This window comes from Aulonocara stuartgranti (genome assembly GCF_965226115.1).
Source record: "Aulonocara stuartgranti genome assembly, chromosome: 23".
Taxonomy (NCBI): Eukaryota; Metazoa; Chordata; class Actinopteri; order Cichliformes; family Cichlidae; genus Aulonocara; species Aulonocara stuartgranti.
The window spans coordinates 34,250,001-34,267,184 of record NC_138958.1 but is presented as its reverse complement, the minus strand read 5'-3'; the positions used below and the strand labels follow the sequence as shown (position 1 = coordinate 34,267,184).

The window sequence follows — 17,184 nt, the reverse complement described above, 5'->3', positions numbered from 1 at the left end:
CACCTCATTATATCCACTGTCTGAAACAAGCCATTTAAGCTTCTTCCTCAATACTTTTTTTTTGCACAGAAACCCAATGGTCTGACTGATAACAGCTGACAAAAGCTGAAAAATATGAACAGTAAGTGTCATGATGTTAAGCAGACAGGTGTAATTTATTCACTTTCTTTTCCTTGGTTTCCCCCTAATAATAAACAGACAGTAATAATATAGCAGAAAAGGAATACAATTAAAAGCAATTATTTATTTGGCAGCAAATCACAACAACAGTTGCCTCAAGGTGGTTTCTATTGTATGGTAAAGACAATAACACCAGAGAAAACCCCAACAATCAGACAGTCTCCTATCAGGAAGTATTCGGAGACAGTGGGAAGGAAGAACTCCCTTTCAACAGGAAGATTCAGGCTCAGAGAGAGACAGCCATCTGCAAATCTGATGATACAGACATGAAAATACACAGAAGAAAAAACTGAATATTTGGACCTCCCTGACTTTTATTCTTTTGCCCTCATGAGATTAAAGTGAAATCCAAAGTAATCCTTTTTTATCTTAGAATGGGAATGGTGCAGCGTCTTAGTTCATCCTCTGTAGGGAGGAAGAACAGCAGCTGGGCGGGGCTTGGGTGCTCACAGCTGGACCTGTGTACTCGAAATGACCACAAAAGGCATGTCTGCTATTAGTGACATAATACTACTAATTAATAATAATACATGTGTATCATTATCACTGCACTTGTACATACATATACATTTTCTTTCCTCTCTTGCGTAGCTGTAACAAGTGAATTAAATAAAGTCGATGTCTATAAATCCAAGAGTAGGGAGAGAAAAAAAAAAGCACAATAAGCCCCCTTTAAGTAGTAGATATTTAATCAAGGCGATGAATTTTAAGTGCACATAAGCAAATATATTCAAGTGTATGTCTTATTTGTATCTTCCTATTCTGAGTAGTTGCTTGATATACAATGACCATTTACAGGAAGTAAGCACTATCTGGGATACTTGAAGTCTTTGTTGCTCTGCAGCCCATCAGCTGTGATGCAGGAACTTACAGATGAACACCTGCCAGCCTCCTTTCACCAGCTACTGGATCCAAACAGCCAATATCGTTTTGCTGAGAGAGCAAATTACGTTCGTGTCACATTGTTTTGTTAATTGCTTGCCTGCATCATGTGCAATCAAACCTAAACAAAATAATTGTCAGCGATTACTGCATCTGTGGCGCGCACCAGCCGGGGTGCAGTGAGCAGTGTTCAAACAGCTGATAATGGCTGAATGCCAACGGCAGATCTCGCTTTAAAGAGTCAGCTTGAAGTCCGCCTATCAAACTTGTTTTGCAGCTCCGCTCTTAAACCATTCAAGCGATTTCCATTCATGCAGAATGTTGTAATTCTGTGAAGGTCAAGCAGAAATCTGAGCCACAAAAATGTTAATGAATGCAGGGATTATGTCATCGTCATTCGCAGACTTCACGTTATTTTAAATGGTACTTTCTGTGCTGCTGTTTATTAGGAAAGTAGAATTAACAGATGGATTAGCTGCTTAAAGAAAAGACCGTTATTATTTTTAGTCAAATGTAAATGTCACGGTCAGAACAGAACTTCTTAAAAAAAAAGTGTCATGCAATTTCTTACTTTTCTTAGTTAAACTTTAATCACATCTCTTCACAATATTTGTCAAACTTGAGGTGCGAAATGTAAGAAGACACTAAGTTGTGAGTCTTGAGGATGCAGAGGGCTAATTAGTGATCTTGCGTCTCTCTGGCTTGTTTCTTCAAAAGGCCATCCTCTAGTCGGTTTCCTCAAATGCCATCTGAGTCTCTGGGCTCCTGGCCCCAGCGCTGCCCCTCTTCACTAACAAGCCGAGTAAGACCGCAGAGAGACGGCTCAATTTCTGTTAAGCTGTCCCTGCCGAAGAAGATGTTAACGGGAAAATCCTGCAGGGCTGTGCCTCCACTTTACCAGTCAATCCCCCTTATTCTCCCCGCCCATCAGGAGCCCATTATGTCTGTAGTGGTTTGATAAGGTTCCAACATCGAGTCTCAAATCTAAAATGCCATGCAAAAGGATTCCAAAAGCATGTGTTCTGGCATGTGAGCTAACAGATGTAGTTAAATAAAAACAGGAAATGCTTTGAATTCCTTCAGTTGGCAGGGCTCGGAAAAAACTGCAGCCAGTCACAGAAGACCCATCAAACAAAAAGAAAGTAGCTGGTTCACATGCTGTACAATATCAGGCAGTTAAAGACTTAGCTGGACTTTGTTGTTAAATTCTGTAATTTGATATAAAAATAAATAAATAAATAAAAAATCAGCACATGGTTTGAGTGCTAGCTGAGAGGTACAGAGAGCCAGGAGATAACCAAATTGCCCTCTCCCTGTGTACATCTCTCACAGTAGGTGCTGAGAGACAAATTGCTGGTCTACCAGTGAAAGAGCTGAAGGACTGAACCATGCCCACGCTCTAGGTCTAAAAAAAAAAAGCTGCAAGCACAGGAAGTCTACTAATTCACCTTGAAAATAGTTCAACAGAAGCTGCCTGGTTGTTTCCTGGTGCCAAAACAGCTATAGGAGACGATACAGACGAACCCACCGGAGACATAAACCCTGTCACAAGAAGGAGGTAATAATCCCTGACAGTTTGATTAAAACCAGGACTGGATTACTGACGATACAGCACTACAGCGATTCAATTTGTATGCAATTAATATGACATGTTATTGTTTAGCACCTGGAATTAGGTAAATTCCCGTCTCTGTCAGACAGAACAGAACATTTAATGGATTAAAAAAGCCAAATGCCAACTTCAACATCACCAAAACATACATAAACATAAAAAACACAAACGTTAGGGGCTAATCTAACTGCTTTAAAATCAAATAAATTCAAATAAATGTAATTTTATTCATACAGCACCAAATTACAACAACAGTCACCTTAAAGCAATTAATATTTTAAGGTAAAGACCCTACAATACTACAGAGAAAAACCCAGCAATCACACAACCCCCTATTAGCAAGCACTTGGCAACAGTGGGAAGGAAAAACTCCCTTTTAACAGGAAGAATGGGCGCTGCCATCAGCGGTGATTGGCTGGAGGAGAGGAAGACAAAGCAAAACTGACTAAGCTTTTATCATAAGCTACCTGGCACCACAGGCTTAAATGCTTGGTGTATATAGGACTATTATATGTGTTGGAAAGAGTGATGTATTCGTCTTCCTCACCAGGGTCTTGTCAATTTGTAAGACTAGGTTTTGTTTTAGCTGCAAGCTAAACAGGCAAATATATAATTTTCTCACATATTTAGCCTGTCAACAATTGAGCTGGGGGTGTTAATTACCGAACACTTGCTAGCTAGAGCTCAAAAGGGGCTAAATGAAAAAGTACTCTTTTAGCAAAAAACGCAGGCTTTAAACTAGAGCAACTAAAAATGGGCTCCATGTATGAATATGTAGAATACTGAAAGTAGAAGCTTTCTGCTATTTCTTTGTATTCTATTGTAGTCAAAGTACTACTAACCAATCAAATTTGAGCACCTGAGTTTCGAACAAGACTCCATGCGGACAGGAAAAGATGGACTCCAAAATTTGATGAAACAATGGGTTAACATTAGACAAAATTTTAGCTTTTAATTACCTTGTCTTTTTAAAATTTAGCTGGATTTGTAAGAAGTTGGAGGGAACTGGAAGTCTGGATATCCACTCCTTACAGGGAGACCTCCACAGGGGCCACTGAGCCTGGTTCTGCCAGAGGTTTCTTCTTGTTAAAAGACAGTTTTTCCTTCCCACTGTTGCCAAGTGCTTGCTCAGAGTGTGTTGTTTGATTGTTGGGGGTTCTCTGTATTACTTAAGGGGTCTTTTCCTCACAATATAACAGGCCTGTGGTTGTGATTTGGTGGTATATAAATAAGACTGAATTGAATTGATTTGTTTTAAGTTACAGGCACAGCACATCTAAGAAGTAAATGGTAAATATGGTAAATGGCCTGTATTTATATAGCGCTTTACTAGTCCCTAAGGACCCCAAAGCGCTTTACATATCCAGTCATCCACCCATTCACACACACATTCACACACTGGTGATGGCAAGCTACATTGTAGCCACAGCCACCCTGGGGCGCACTGACAGAGGCGAGGCTGCCGGACACTGGCGCCACCGGGCCCTCTGACCACCACCAGTAGGCAACGGGTGAAGTGTCTTGCCCAAGGACACAACGACCGAGACTGTCCGAGCCGGGGCTCGAACCGGCAACCTTCCGATTACAAGGCGAACTCCCAACTCTTGAGCCACGATCGCCCCATCGTACAGCCGGTACAGCTCATAATCACTATGTGCTGCCCTTTGGCAAGCTTTTGGAAGTTAGTCATTCATAAAGTAGGCTTCTAGGAAGGGAGGGCTTAAAGAGAGAGCAGCTGAAACGACTTTTAAAACAGAAGAACAAAGAAGTTTCACTGAGTTGATATAAAGTTGATATAAAAAGGGATTCTTTTAAACTGTCAATTATGCAAAACAAGTCTAGATGAGCCCGGGAATGAGAATCTGGAGCTGAAAATCTACCATTAAATGTACCCTTTAAAATCTATAGTGACACTGATTATTTTGGTTGTGAAACTTAAAAGTGACAAACTTTCCCATTTTCGGCAGTAAATCTGCCACTGCAGCGTGATGTGCTAGAATATAAGAATTGACAGATGTAACCACGACAGCTAAAGAAACACAGGGCTCTGCAAAGGGTGGTAGCCAGGTTTTAAGCTCCCGTTTCTCCTGCTTCCCACATCTAGCATCAATACTTTCCACTGAACAAAAGAAAAAGCCCTTGAAATCTTATTCCTTCTTACTTCATGCATCTCCTTCTGTTACTTTCCGGTACATTTTATTCTGGTCCAAACGCCTCACGGTAAAACAGACCAATATCCCTTCTGTTTGCTCGCTGCTCTTCCTCTACAGCTGCTGGCTTGTTGTATTTTTGCCATTCTGTGAAAATACAGAGCGGAAGCCAAATGCCTCGGATACATCTTTGCCTTTACTTTAAATACAAAGCCCTGACGTCCTTGTATCATGTGTCAGTATTCTGTGATTCATAGCGTCCTGGCTTTCTTTATAGTCATTGTGAAAAATTGTTGCTCTTGAAGAGATAGCATTTCTCATGTCACACTACAGGCTTCGGCCTGATTATTTTCTTACATTTCCACGAGCTGTGGATTGCAGTGCCAAGTTGAGAGATATCTTCATAAATACAGTTGTTATTTTTCCGCGCAGTCTGTCATTTACAAATTTAGCAGGTTGTTAAATTCCCTGTCTAGCAAGCTGACACGGCCTGCTGCTGTGAATGCAGAGTGGCGCTTGTGACAAAGAAGAGAGTGTGATTGCTGAATAGTTATCAAGCATCTGCTGCAGCTGAGCATGAAATGGGGGCTGAATTTTGTTAAAAAAGAAAAATGTGTGGGTGGGTGTTTTTATGCTGCTCAAAAGCTGAGGTACTGCTTGTTTGTTCTGTGTCTGTTTTAAGTGCACCGGCTTCACTTCCAATGGACCGAGCCGCAAACAGACCTTCAGCCAATATTTACTGTGTGCTTGCACTCACTATAGCGCTTATATTATAATACAGAGACTTCAGAGTCATTAATGCAGTGTCAACCTTTTTCTTTAAACACACGCAGGGCTATAGTGTTAGGACTATATCGATGTCAACATTTTACAGAGTCCTAAAGGATGCTAAACTAGTTAGGTAACCTTAGATTTATGTAGAATGTAATCTACGGGAAGCGTGTTTCTAAAGTTTATCAGTCAGCCAAATGTTATCACCCATAATAGACTGTAGGTAAAAGATGGACAACAATGTTGCCATTTGTTTGAAAACTTCGAGTTTGGTATTTTGGCTTTCATTCTCTTGGAGCAAGGACAGGGTGTAGCAGGAATATGTTTGAAAACAGGGGACTGTGTAGCCACGCCCCAACTCATACTCACCTTTATTATCTATTTTACCTGCAGTGGGTCCATAATTCACAAAATAAAGCAAAAAATAAAACAAAACCTGTGGAATGATTTGACTGAGGTCATAAAGCAGGTGAGAAGTAGCATCATTTTGCCATAGCCTTCCATACAATCAGATTTCATTTTGTAACCAGAGGAGTCGCCCCCTGCTGGCCATTAGAAAGTATGGTGAGCTCTGGCCTTTTTCAGAGGCTGTGTCTTATCATAAACAATCTATGGTGTCCTCCTGGGACTTTCTTTGTCCGCCATGGTTCCAAAATGTAAAACCTGGAAAAGGCATAGATTGAATAAATGCGACACATCGTATTTAACAAATCCTGTTAACTCTGTAACACCGAGAGTATCTCAATAAACACTGCAGTTTCAAAGATGTTAATTTTTTTGCAGTTATTTTATGGTTTAGGCATTACAAGGTTAACGGTACTTTTAAACTTAGTGAAACATCTAGCTTAGCTGTTCTCAAAGCCAACCGACTCCAGCTCCATATTTAGCTCACGAACACGAGGCTAACATCAATCATCACCTGTCTTTTGGTAAAAGCGCCAACAAGTGTTTTTTTCCCCCCTTTTCTTCTTCCCCAAATTCTCAAATGTTTTCAGAGTGAAGGTGAATAAAAGCAAACACCCTCACTGGAGCAAAAAGGCTTTTCATGGTAGATGTGCTCTTTATAATTACTGTTCTCCAACTAATAATTTAGATTTCAACATCAAGCCTGAAAGGCTTTATTTGACAGTATTGTACTCTGCTACCTCATCGAGCTGGCAGTCTGGAAGGCCAGAGGTTATGCTCATGTGGAATTACTTTTTTTATGACTCGTCTGGATACATAACTACTCTGACACTGAGATTAAACTGTGTCATTCATCAGTGTGCATTTTGCTCTGTTTTAAACATTTTAATAATTTTCTGAAGTACCATAGTTAAAAACATGAATTGATTAAAATTGACCTGCTGTGCTTATTTTTAACTTCTCAGTTTTATTCTTGGACTACAGTAGCTTTTGATAGATCAAAATAATCTTTTTTCATTGTGCTGGTCTTTGTTGATACTCTGTGTTGGTTCGCCTTAAACCTGCTCCTTTTGACTCGCTGCTCTTGGCTGTGTGCCTACAACGACCATATTAGGGATGTCCACCCTCTTGGGCATCATATAGATCCAAGAGTAGAAAAAAAGTGTATAACTGGGATTACTTTGCACAGAGTCTGACCTCATTATTTAACAGGATATATGTGGCATCAAATAAGGAGAAGAGTAATACGCCTCCTCTAAGTGCATCAAATAAAGTGTGTGATCAGGCAGTGCAGTCTGTCTTTATAAAGCAATCGGTAAATGCTACCTTAACCTGCCGTAAACTAGGTTTTTTTTGACTAATGACTTATCTTTAGCTCATGCTCATATAAGGCTTTATTCAGCCAGTGGAGTACTAAAAGTATTAAACTCATGTTACCTAAACATTACAGCTGTGAACTACATTCAAGTTTGGGGATTTTATTTTTTTTTAAATCATCTCTCAAACTGATTTGATGCATCTCAGACATCTAAAGAGCATGGACCTGCAGTCTGCCAGGTCATAACGACTTCCCTCCCCTCTTCTTTGCAAGATACAATCATAGGCTGTCAGAGATATCAGCTCGAGCCAGCTCAACTTTTCCCAACTTTGTGTGAGACGTTTGCAGCAATAGTAGGCGCCTGTTCGCTCTCTCTCTCAGCTTGACAGGTGAGAATTATACTGTGTCCTTGTCATCTGCAGAGAGAGAGAGGAGAGGGAGACAGACAATATTCTCTGAGCAGTGCTATTTCAGACTCTGGGAAGTCTGCCTCCATCTTTTGCTATCTCGCATCTCCATCTGGTGAAATCTGTAATGCTGTTCAAAAGTATTATGTCAACAGACTGCCACGATTGATATTGACAGGAAGGAAAATAAAGCAATGAATGGATTTCAGCTTCAGGTGCTTCATTTTAGACAAGAGATGATGGAAGCGCGTGCGTTTCCTTAATAAAATTCAGTTTGATTTGCAATCAGGTTTGTGAATTTAATTAAAAACAAAAATAAACAACAGCAAAATAAAGAGAAAGATGGAGAAGAAGAAGAAGAGGGCCACACAGGCAGACGCAAAGAGCAGGTTGGGGGTGGGATGGGTGAGAGGAGGGGGGGGGATCGGATAATTGGATATTATTTGTTCCTTACTCTTACCTGAGCTGACAGCAGAGGTAGAGCGCGGGCACTCACACATCTCGCAGTACGGCAACAGGCTGCTGTTGGAGTAGGTGCAGGCCCCGCAATTCCACACGGATGCAGGATCAGGCTCAGACGGCTGAGACATTAGGGAGACCGCGTTGGCAGGTCTGCCTGCGCTGATCCCCCCTGCAGACGACCTCCGCTTCCCCCCAAATCGAGACGTGGGGCTCCGGTTGGGCTGCGGTGTTCGCAGCCTTTTCAGCTGGGGCGAGAAATCCCGATCGGGCGTTTTGGAGGTTTGGGAGCATGACTCCTCGTTCCCCTCCTCGCTGTTTTCTAAGTATACCCGGATGCCAGCTGGCGTGGCAGCCGTCTCTGAGGATATGGAGGGACTTTCTTCATCTTCTGTTCTCTTCCTCTTCGTCTTGCCAGCTTGCGGAGAGAAGAAGGAACGGATGTCGTGCTGCTTTTCTTTCTCAAACTAAAGCAAAAAATATAAAATAAATAATGAATAAAAATACAAGCTCAAGTCGGTTTTTGTCTCTGTAGCACCCAATTTTCAATCCACCTGTAAAGTGACAAAGCATCCCTGAATCAAATCCTCCTTTTGTTTTCACCATCAAAGGCAGTCATTTGCATACAGCAACACCATGGTAACACACGCAACGATGATCAGAAACCCCATTTAATTCTTTACACATCAGTAATGTAAAAATACAATGCTACAAATACAAAATGTTCTAATGTTGATCACAAATTTTGTGCAGCTCTTTCAGTTTTTCATAATTCATAAATCCATCACACTATAAAGTGTCTTCATTTTTCGTCTCGAGTCATCACAGTCATTAAATAATGATCCTAACAGTACCATGTGTCTCTTCTTAAAAAAAACAAGCGTTACACATTTTACCAATTTGGCTGCGACATTAAAACCACCGACAAGTGAAATTGAAACATTCTAAGATGTGACACAACACCCTGTTTCCACCAACTGGAGCAGATTTTAGTCGCCAACAGTCAGAGAGGAGTGCAGAGCTAACAGCTAAGGACATAATTGCTGGTAATGAGCGGACAACCTTACAAATGAACAACAAAGAGCAGCAAATATCTGCTCATAATGTGATTTTTCCACAGACTGTTCCTCCGAATGTTTCACAATAAAAGAAGAAAAAGAAGAGGAAGGGTTTCTGATGTGAAACTGAGACAGAAAGTGTGAGTGGCAGATAACAAAAGAACCTCCTCTCTGGACTTACTGGTTCATGTTTGCAAGATATTCCAGTATGAAATGGCCTTAAATGGTAAACTTGTTCAGCCTCTGACTGAAAAATTAAATGAATTTGAACTTTTTTAGGGATACAACCTTTACACCCCACACACTACTTGACTAGGCGTGAGCGTAGCTGGAGCTGGATTTGTTGCAGCGGGATTCCCCGGTGGCCGTGGCCTATTTCAGAAGGATTACGGACCTTGTCGCACTGCAAACACTTTTCAGGACCTTGACAAAGAGTTCAAGGTGCTGACTTGGCCTAGATCTGAATGTGGTGGGATGTCTCTGTGAGGATGTCCCCATCTCGCAACATGCAGGACTTTAAGGATCTGCTGCTTAATGTCTGGGCTCCAGAGGACAAAGGTCAAAGGTCTCCAGGAGTCTGCACTTTAACAGCTCAGAGTTCGTGTGGCAGTGAAAGCCTACACAATATTCAAAGTGTGGTTTCAATGTTGTGGCTGATCAGTAGTGTGAAACGTTTCCACGTCTGTGTGCATGCTTTTGTTTTCTTTTACATTCGTACAACAGCTTTCTACACTCAGTTTCAAATGACAATGCCGCAACAAGAACTCCTTATGCAGCGATTTAGTTATCGCCACCCGGACCACAGCTCTCGAGCTCCCAAGGTCCTCGTGCAGATTTATTTATGCAGGCAACGAGAAAAAGCAACTTTCTTTTCTCATACATCACATTATGCTTTGCTATGGAGCTACAGAGCCAGTGGTGGCATAGAGAAATGAGGAACAAACCAAACAGTAAGTGTGATGACTTTATATGAAATTAGACTCATTTATTATGAAAGCTCCTGTGGCTTTATACTCGATGGCTCGGCATGTCAGAGCTAATTTAAAGAGAGAAAGAAATAGATGTCTGTTGAAGATTTCCTGCTGACTCACATGAGTAAAGAAGACGTCGGTTTTGGCATTTCCTGTGCTTCCCTCCAGCGGCAGCGCCATCTCACTTGGCGTCCACGCGTTGGCAAAGTTGAGGAACTCCCATTTGTCCTTGTCGCCCTCGTCGGCCTTCAGATATTCCTTTCTTCCATTTAGAGTGCTGCCAGTCACCTTTTCCTGAAACACAAGGAACCTTATGTTGTACCTTCACTTCACACTTAGGTCCACAAATTTATGAACAGTGACACATTTTTTTGTTGTTTTTTTTGGTTTTTTACAGTTTTGCTTCTTTACACCACAAGAATACATTTTAAATAAAACAATAAGAAACTCAAGTGAACAGTTTAAGGAAAAAGGGTTTTCTCTTGGTTGGATGTCGTAAAGGAGTTTTCCCTTTAACCATGAAAAAGGTCCTGCGATCACTCACCACTGTTGTCCTATGTTGACAAACCTACTTGCGTGAGGTCTTAAATCTATTACGGTTGTGCACAAAGGCAAAACTGTAACAATTGGTCACCGAAAATGTGGTAAGTAAATATTTTTCAGATCAGAAATCATTAAAATTTATTCACAACTTCGTTTGTGATGATCAGTTTGGAAGCCATGATGTGTAATCGTAATTTGGAGACAGAAACATCCTGTCCAGGAAGAGAAACTTCTGGATTACTCTTAAAACTTATTGCGTAGCAATATGCAAATGTTAGTATTGCCTCCATTAAAAACACTGAAGAGCCTAATCAGTACAAGAGCAGTAAGGGTGATTTATCATTCAAATTTAATATGACCAGTGAAATCATAAGCAGCTTTGCATAAATTTCTCCAACTTTGCTGCCATGATGTCACCCACAGTACCTTCCTGTTGAGCATGGACCACATGACGGTGTCGAAGGTGCCCTTGGCAATGAGATAATGCACGTTGACGGAGGACGTCTGCCCAATGCGGTGGGCACGATCTTCAGCCTGCTTGACGTGACCGGGGTTCCAGTAGAGCTCGGCAAACACCACGTGGCTGGCAGCGGTGAAGGTCAAACCCTGGAGAGGACACACACAAACACACACGCTACATATCTGTTTCAGAGTACCCAGTACAACCACCTCAAAAATGGAACAATCCAGTCCGATTGAATGAAATTGAATTTGTTGAAATTCTTTTTAATAGCAGAATATTATCAGCTAATTGATACGTAAGTGCTTCAAGCACCCACTTCTTTTGATTGGAATGCATAACATTTCTGTTGGTCACTCAGAATAATTGAGGTCAATGAGTTTATTATTAAGACTAGAACACGTTTCCACCATTCATTTCTCTATGATATTAGGATTCACAGCAACCAGTACAAACCATAATTACCTCTAATATGCAAAATTGAGTCTATTTAGCTGATTTTCCAATTGACTGCAGGGTGTCTTATTTCCTTTATTATGATCAAGCATAGCCTGCATAGCCTGCTGGATAAGTATGCAAGTACCTGTCCAGCTGCCTGGATGCTGAGGATGGCCACTCGGGTTTCTGGGTCACTCTGGAATCTGTGGACCAACTGGATTCGCTCTGATGACGGTACGCTGCCATCGATTCGGATATAACCAGCCTGTCAGGATGGAGTCGAGACAACGCAGCGTTTGATTTTCAAAGGACAATTTAGATCACTAAAAGTGGCAGTTGAGCAATGTAAAATAATATAATAACACTCGACAGCTTTAAGGCAATAATCTTTCTAACCAGGAGACACAGCTCCAATCTCCAGCTGATGCACACAGTTATTGTCACAAAGCTAAAAAAAAAAAAAGAAAGAAAGAAAAAAGTTATCTGTACAGGACAAAGTGCTGCATAAAGTTTCCATCCAGCAAGTAAACAAAGGGAAAAGGGAGAATATATTTCCTTCAAGAGAGACTAGAGCAACTAACAGAAGAGTTAATACATTTATTAAATGGACATAAGCGTAACTCCAAATGAACAATGATGATGTCTAAATGAGCTCAACTTTAAGGTGTGTGAGTCACACTGTGTTTATATTTGGCATGTTAAAATGTGCGGTTCCTGTACAACAAGAGGTCAGCGCCACTAAATCAGATAAAGATCAACATCTGTCTGAAGTTTGTTAACATTAATGTTAGCCTTCAGAAGATACTGGTCATTAGGGCTGGGTATCGTCACTGGTTTCTAGAATCGATTCGATTCCGATTCACAAGGTCCTGAATCGATTCGATCCACGATTTGATTCAATTCGATTTGAATCTGGGAAATTTTGCCTCAGACAGTCAGAAATATTATAATTCAGATCAGTACATTTCCGTATTTTTGTATCTATAAGAAGGAAGCTGACACTCGCAAGACTTTATCAAAGGTGTGAGCATCACAGCAGATGCCTTTGTGTCAAAGTAGCTGAAGATAAAACACAGAAAAACATGAAGGTGATTTTCCTGGCCTGGGATTTTATAAAAATATTCTGCAGTACATCAAAAACGAAATAAAACCATTAATCAACACATGAACATTACCTCTGAAGTTACAGCGGTTTTATTAGAGACACGGCTAAGCGTTTTGCATTTTGTATAACTTTAAAAAGTTTAAATTTGTTCAGAAGCCTGTTGAACGGCAGAAACTAGGTTTTCTTTTTGGAAGTGAGTATAAGGAAAAAAAAACATTGGCCAACAGCGCTGTAAGTAACAGTAGACTTGTGCGTAACAAGCAAGCGAATAATGCAGAAAACAGATTTCGGATATAGACGGGAAACTGTTCTTGAAGTACACTGAGAGAGAGAGAGAATGCGAGAGCTGTGCATGAAGTGTGATTTTATCGTGGTGGAAGCAAAACAGCAAAAGTCAGAGGGAGTCCATGACGATGTTTATGTGAAGCTTAGTTTGGATCTTCTTTTGCTGCTGGTTCGGTCAATATTGTTTGGAGAGAGATAAAACTAACAGCTTTCGAATCAGCGCAAGAAGGGCGTAAACACAAAGCGCGGACCCGCCGAAACATCAGAATCAGCGAGCTGTTGGCTTTCAGCCCCGACCGTGTCCGTGCCGTCGGGTGAGAAAGGCGACATCTCACTGATTCTGATCTGCGGGTAGTGCTTTGTGTTTACGTCTTTGTTCAGAAGCCGTGTTCCTGCTCTCATTTACCGTTTTAAATGTTTGGTGGTTGTCAAAAGTTTGTGACGTTTCACCTGAGATTCTGGAATTTTGGACAAAATACATTTATATAAAAAAATCGATTCAAGATTTTAATGAATCGATATCACGTTATCCAAGCCAGAATCGATTTTAATCGATGAATCGATTATTAAAACCCGCCCCTACTGGTCATATCTGACCAAGGTTAAAGCCAGTCTGTTGACTAGAGCAAGAGCTGGTAAATCTGTGTTAATCTCCAGCAGCAATTTAAGCTGTGAATGTGTGCGTGAATGGGTGGATGACTGGATATGTAAAGCGCTTTGGGGTCCTTAGGGACTAGTAAAGCGCTATATAAATACAGGCCATTTACCATTTACCATTTAAGCTGAAAAATAAAGCCAGTTTGAAAGTACTGCAATTCTTCAAAAGTCCAGTTTAAGCAGGCTCAGAAAAAGAGTCAACCCCAAAAAGAGTCACAAGTTAAAATGACCAACTGTACCTGAAAAATGAGCCTTTTCAGAGAACGGTACCAAAACAGGGGTTAGAAAACAAGGCTTAGTTCGTCCACCAGTGGAGACTCGGCACAGGTTTGAGCATAAATGAGTAAATACTATACATAAGAACAGTTAGGAAGACCTCTTTATGTTTTGTGTGTGTGAAAGAAATGAATATCAAAGAGGTATCATAACATCAGTATTTCTTTAAAAATCATTTACCGATCGGGCTTAATCATGTAAGCCTGCTTTTTGGAAGTCACAATTAGCACCCATTTGAAACTTGTTTCAAAGCTAACGGGATGGTGACAGCCAAAACGCAAAACTAAAGGCTTTAAATCAGCAGAACAAACACCAATGGATGCCAACATGTTGGCAACAATCAGCTTTTGTACATAGTATATGCTTATTATCCAGCACTCGTACCTCTATTCTTTAGCAAAAGAATCGGGCCAAAAACAGGACGAGATATGTGGTGTGTGGTTGTTGAAGAGAAATAAAGCTTCAAACTGAGAGGAATGGTATTGTCTGTCTGTAAAAAGGTGGTGCAGATTGGTGCTGGAACATTAAAGGAGTGTAGCACTTCATTAACCTGTATTCTAGGTTCCTGCAGACATTTCAATAAGAGAAATGTGAATGGATACACCATCAAAGACATCAGCAGGGGAGCTGCAATGATTTAAATAAAATGAGAACGCCGCTAATAACACAATATTTGATAGCATAATGAAACACCAAACAAAGGGAGCGGGCGGCTGCCATGTTTATTAAACCTGAACTCGACCTTCACCGCGCCGCTGATGTGCTGCGGTGACCTCACTCTTTTGATTTGGGGCCATTTGTCCCGCGGAGCTGCGCGGTGGCCGACAGTAGGATAGCGTGTTCGCACTGTGGCGCTCCCGCGTGTGAATGTAGCTGTAACTGCATGAATATGAAGGAGAACCGCGCTGAAGAAGAACACACAGGTCTGTTTGACTTTTCCTGGAAAAATAAAGGTCAAATAAATGTGCTCACGGAGACTTAGCAGGAATAAACAATATCTCAAGGCCGTAAAACTGAGTTGTTTATTAGCTGGTGGGGGAAAAAAAACCCATTGATGATAAAAACTTCCAACCAGTTTGACACCAGGTGAAGAATGAGAGCGTGCGGAGCAGAAAAAACAGTGACAACACTATAATTGGAGCACAGTCGCTTGTCCCTGCCAAGCTTCTCATCACAGTGCGTTGCTTGTCGTTCCTTTTTTAGCTCATTTCTGTTAATTAGTGAGTGCGAATGCACCACGGAGTGAGCGTCTCAAGGAGGAATGTGCTATCACACGTTGCACCGCTACATTACATTCAGCCGACACCTCCCCGACCTCAGTGACACACACACGCACGCGCGAGCGCACATCCGCAAACACACATTTGAACTCTTTCACAGGTTGAGATATCGTTTGCTTGTGATGACTTGAGAAGAAGTTGTGGAAGTAAAGTTTACTTACTATGAAAGCAAAAGAAGAGTTTCCCTCAAGAATGTGGATGGCTCGAAGCGTCTCAGTGTATAAACTAATTTGTTAATCATCCAAACGATGCAGCTAAACGTACCTGATAAGATGCAGATTCATATAATTCACGACTAACATCTACTGTAAGTAAAAGCCCAACTGGCACAGCTCAGAGCTTAGTACCCTGTCGAAGGTATAATCACAGCCATGAGAAGGATTTGACTTCTAAACACAGCGGGACTATGGATGAAGGAATAAAACTTAAGCATGGGGCCAATTACCTCTGGTAAGCCAGGAAGTGGAAGTGAAATATGAATACAATCTACACATTTAGTACTTTCACGTTACACTTAACCCTTTAAGACTACATAGATTTAAGACATAGAACCAAGTGTGCCAGAGCTTATATTATATTTTTACATGCTGTAGTGCCATTTTTGGGATCATTTCAAGTTGATATACATCAATACAACCATTATAGCCCAAATTCTAATAATATGAATGCATTAAGTGCATAGTAATTACATAAATTGCAAAAAGGTGCAATAAACTACAAAAAAAATGTAAAATCGTTTTTGTTTTTTTAACATGTATTTCTAGTTAGAGAAATTTAAGAGGCTTATCCCTCAAAACTGTAAATACAAAAAAGTTGCACAAAATAGTTTCCCACCACAGGAAATTTATTTTAAGCGTCTTCATAGTTTTATTTTTGAAATACACCAATTATTATACACTGCAGGAAAAACGAAAATAAATCTTACAACGCAAATTTGCAAAAAAGCAGCATATGCATCAAAATAAACTATTTCCAGCAGTGCAATATGAGTCCTAAGCATCCAAGAAACGACACAGAAAGTCATAAAGTCAAACATAACTTTTAAAAACACCAGTGTAGGCTCATAAGGCCCTGATGGTGAAAAACTACATTTCTGCAAAATGACGTCACTTCTGGTTTTGGGCAGGACATGGCGGACATGCGATAGTTCGCGCTGATGGACGTAGGAAGTGTTACAAACAGCTGATCGGATCGGCAAAGCGTGTTTCTGGAATATTATGTTTTTGTTGCTGCAAGTGCTTTTTATGCAATTTTTGCAAAGCTATATGTGGAATGAAACTGTGACCTAGGACAAGCTGATGGCATAAGATGTAAGTACAACTCCTCTGGTTTCATATGCAAAAAGAATTATTGCGCTAGCTTACGTGGTTGCAGTGTTACCGGGATTTAAAAATAGTTACGCAAAACGGAGCATGCCCGCTCCGACCGACTTTAAAGGGTTAATAAGCAAGTGAGGTGTCTGCAGCCGGAAAAAAAAGTCAAAATCTTGAATGGAAATGACAGGAATAAGCATTTGTGCCAAAATGAAATATCAAGAATAGCACCGTTTCACTGCAAAAGTGAAACGGTGCTTTCACTTTTGCAGAGTGGCTCATGTGCTAAAATCACAGAAATTCAAGCTTGTTTTAAACTACTCAGAGCAACCAGATTGAAGCTTTTAGGAGCAGAAAGCCTCAGCAAACAGAAACCTTCCTGACTGAGTGGTAGTGGCTGACAGAAAAAGTATTGCAGAAAGGTTGTGACGTTAGGCTGAAAGCTGGATTTTACTGATATACGTTTTCCTGGTTTGGCTGTAATAATGCACAGACAGCAATGCAGAAAGAAGCCTGCTAGTAGAACATGAAATGTAATCTATCAGTTACTGTTAAAGACACTTATACACAGAACCTGCTGTTTCGGACCCATGATCCTGATTTCCAGACCCTCT

General features: G+C 40.8%; 1 protein-coding gene across 1 annotated transcript in view; it reads right to left on the bottom strand.

The window, feature by feature from the left end:
• zranb3 (zinc finger, RAN-binding domain containing 3) overlaps positions 1-17,184 on the bottom strand; it is a 127,134-nt gene that overhangs the window by 59,542 nt on the left and 50,408 nt on the right. Inside the window, 4 exon segments of the mRNA XM_082525067.1 lie at positions 8,186-8,651; positions 10,334-10,507; positions 11,183-11,362; positions 11,800-11,919. Of these exon segments, the coding sequence (XP_082381193.1) occupies positions 8,186-8,651; positions 10,334-10,507; positions 11,183-11,362; positions 11,800-11,919 (940 nt within the window).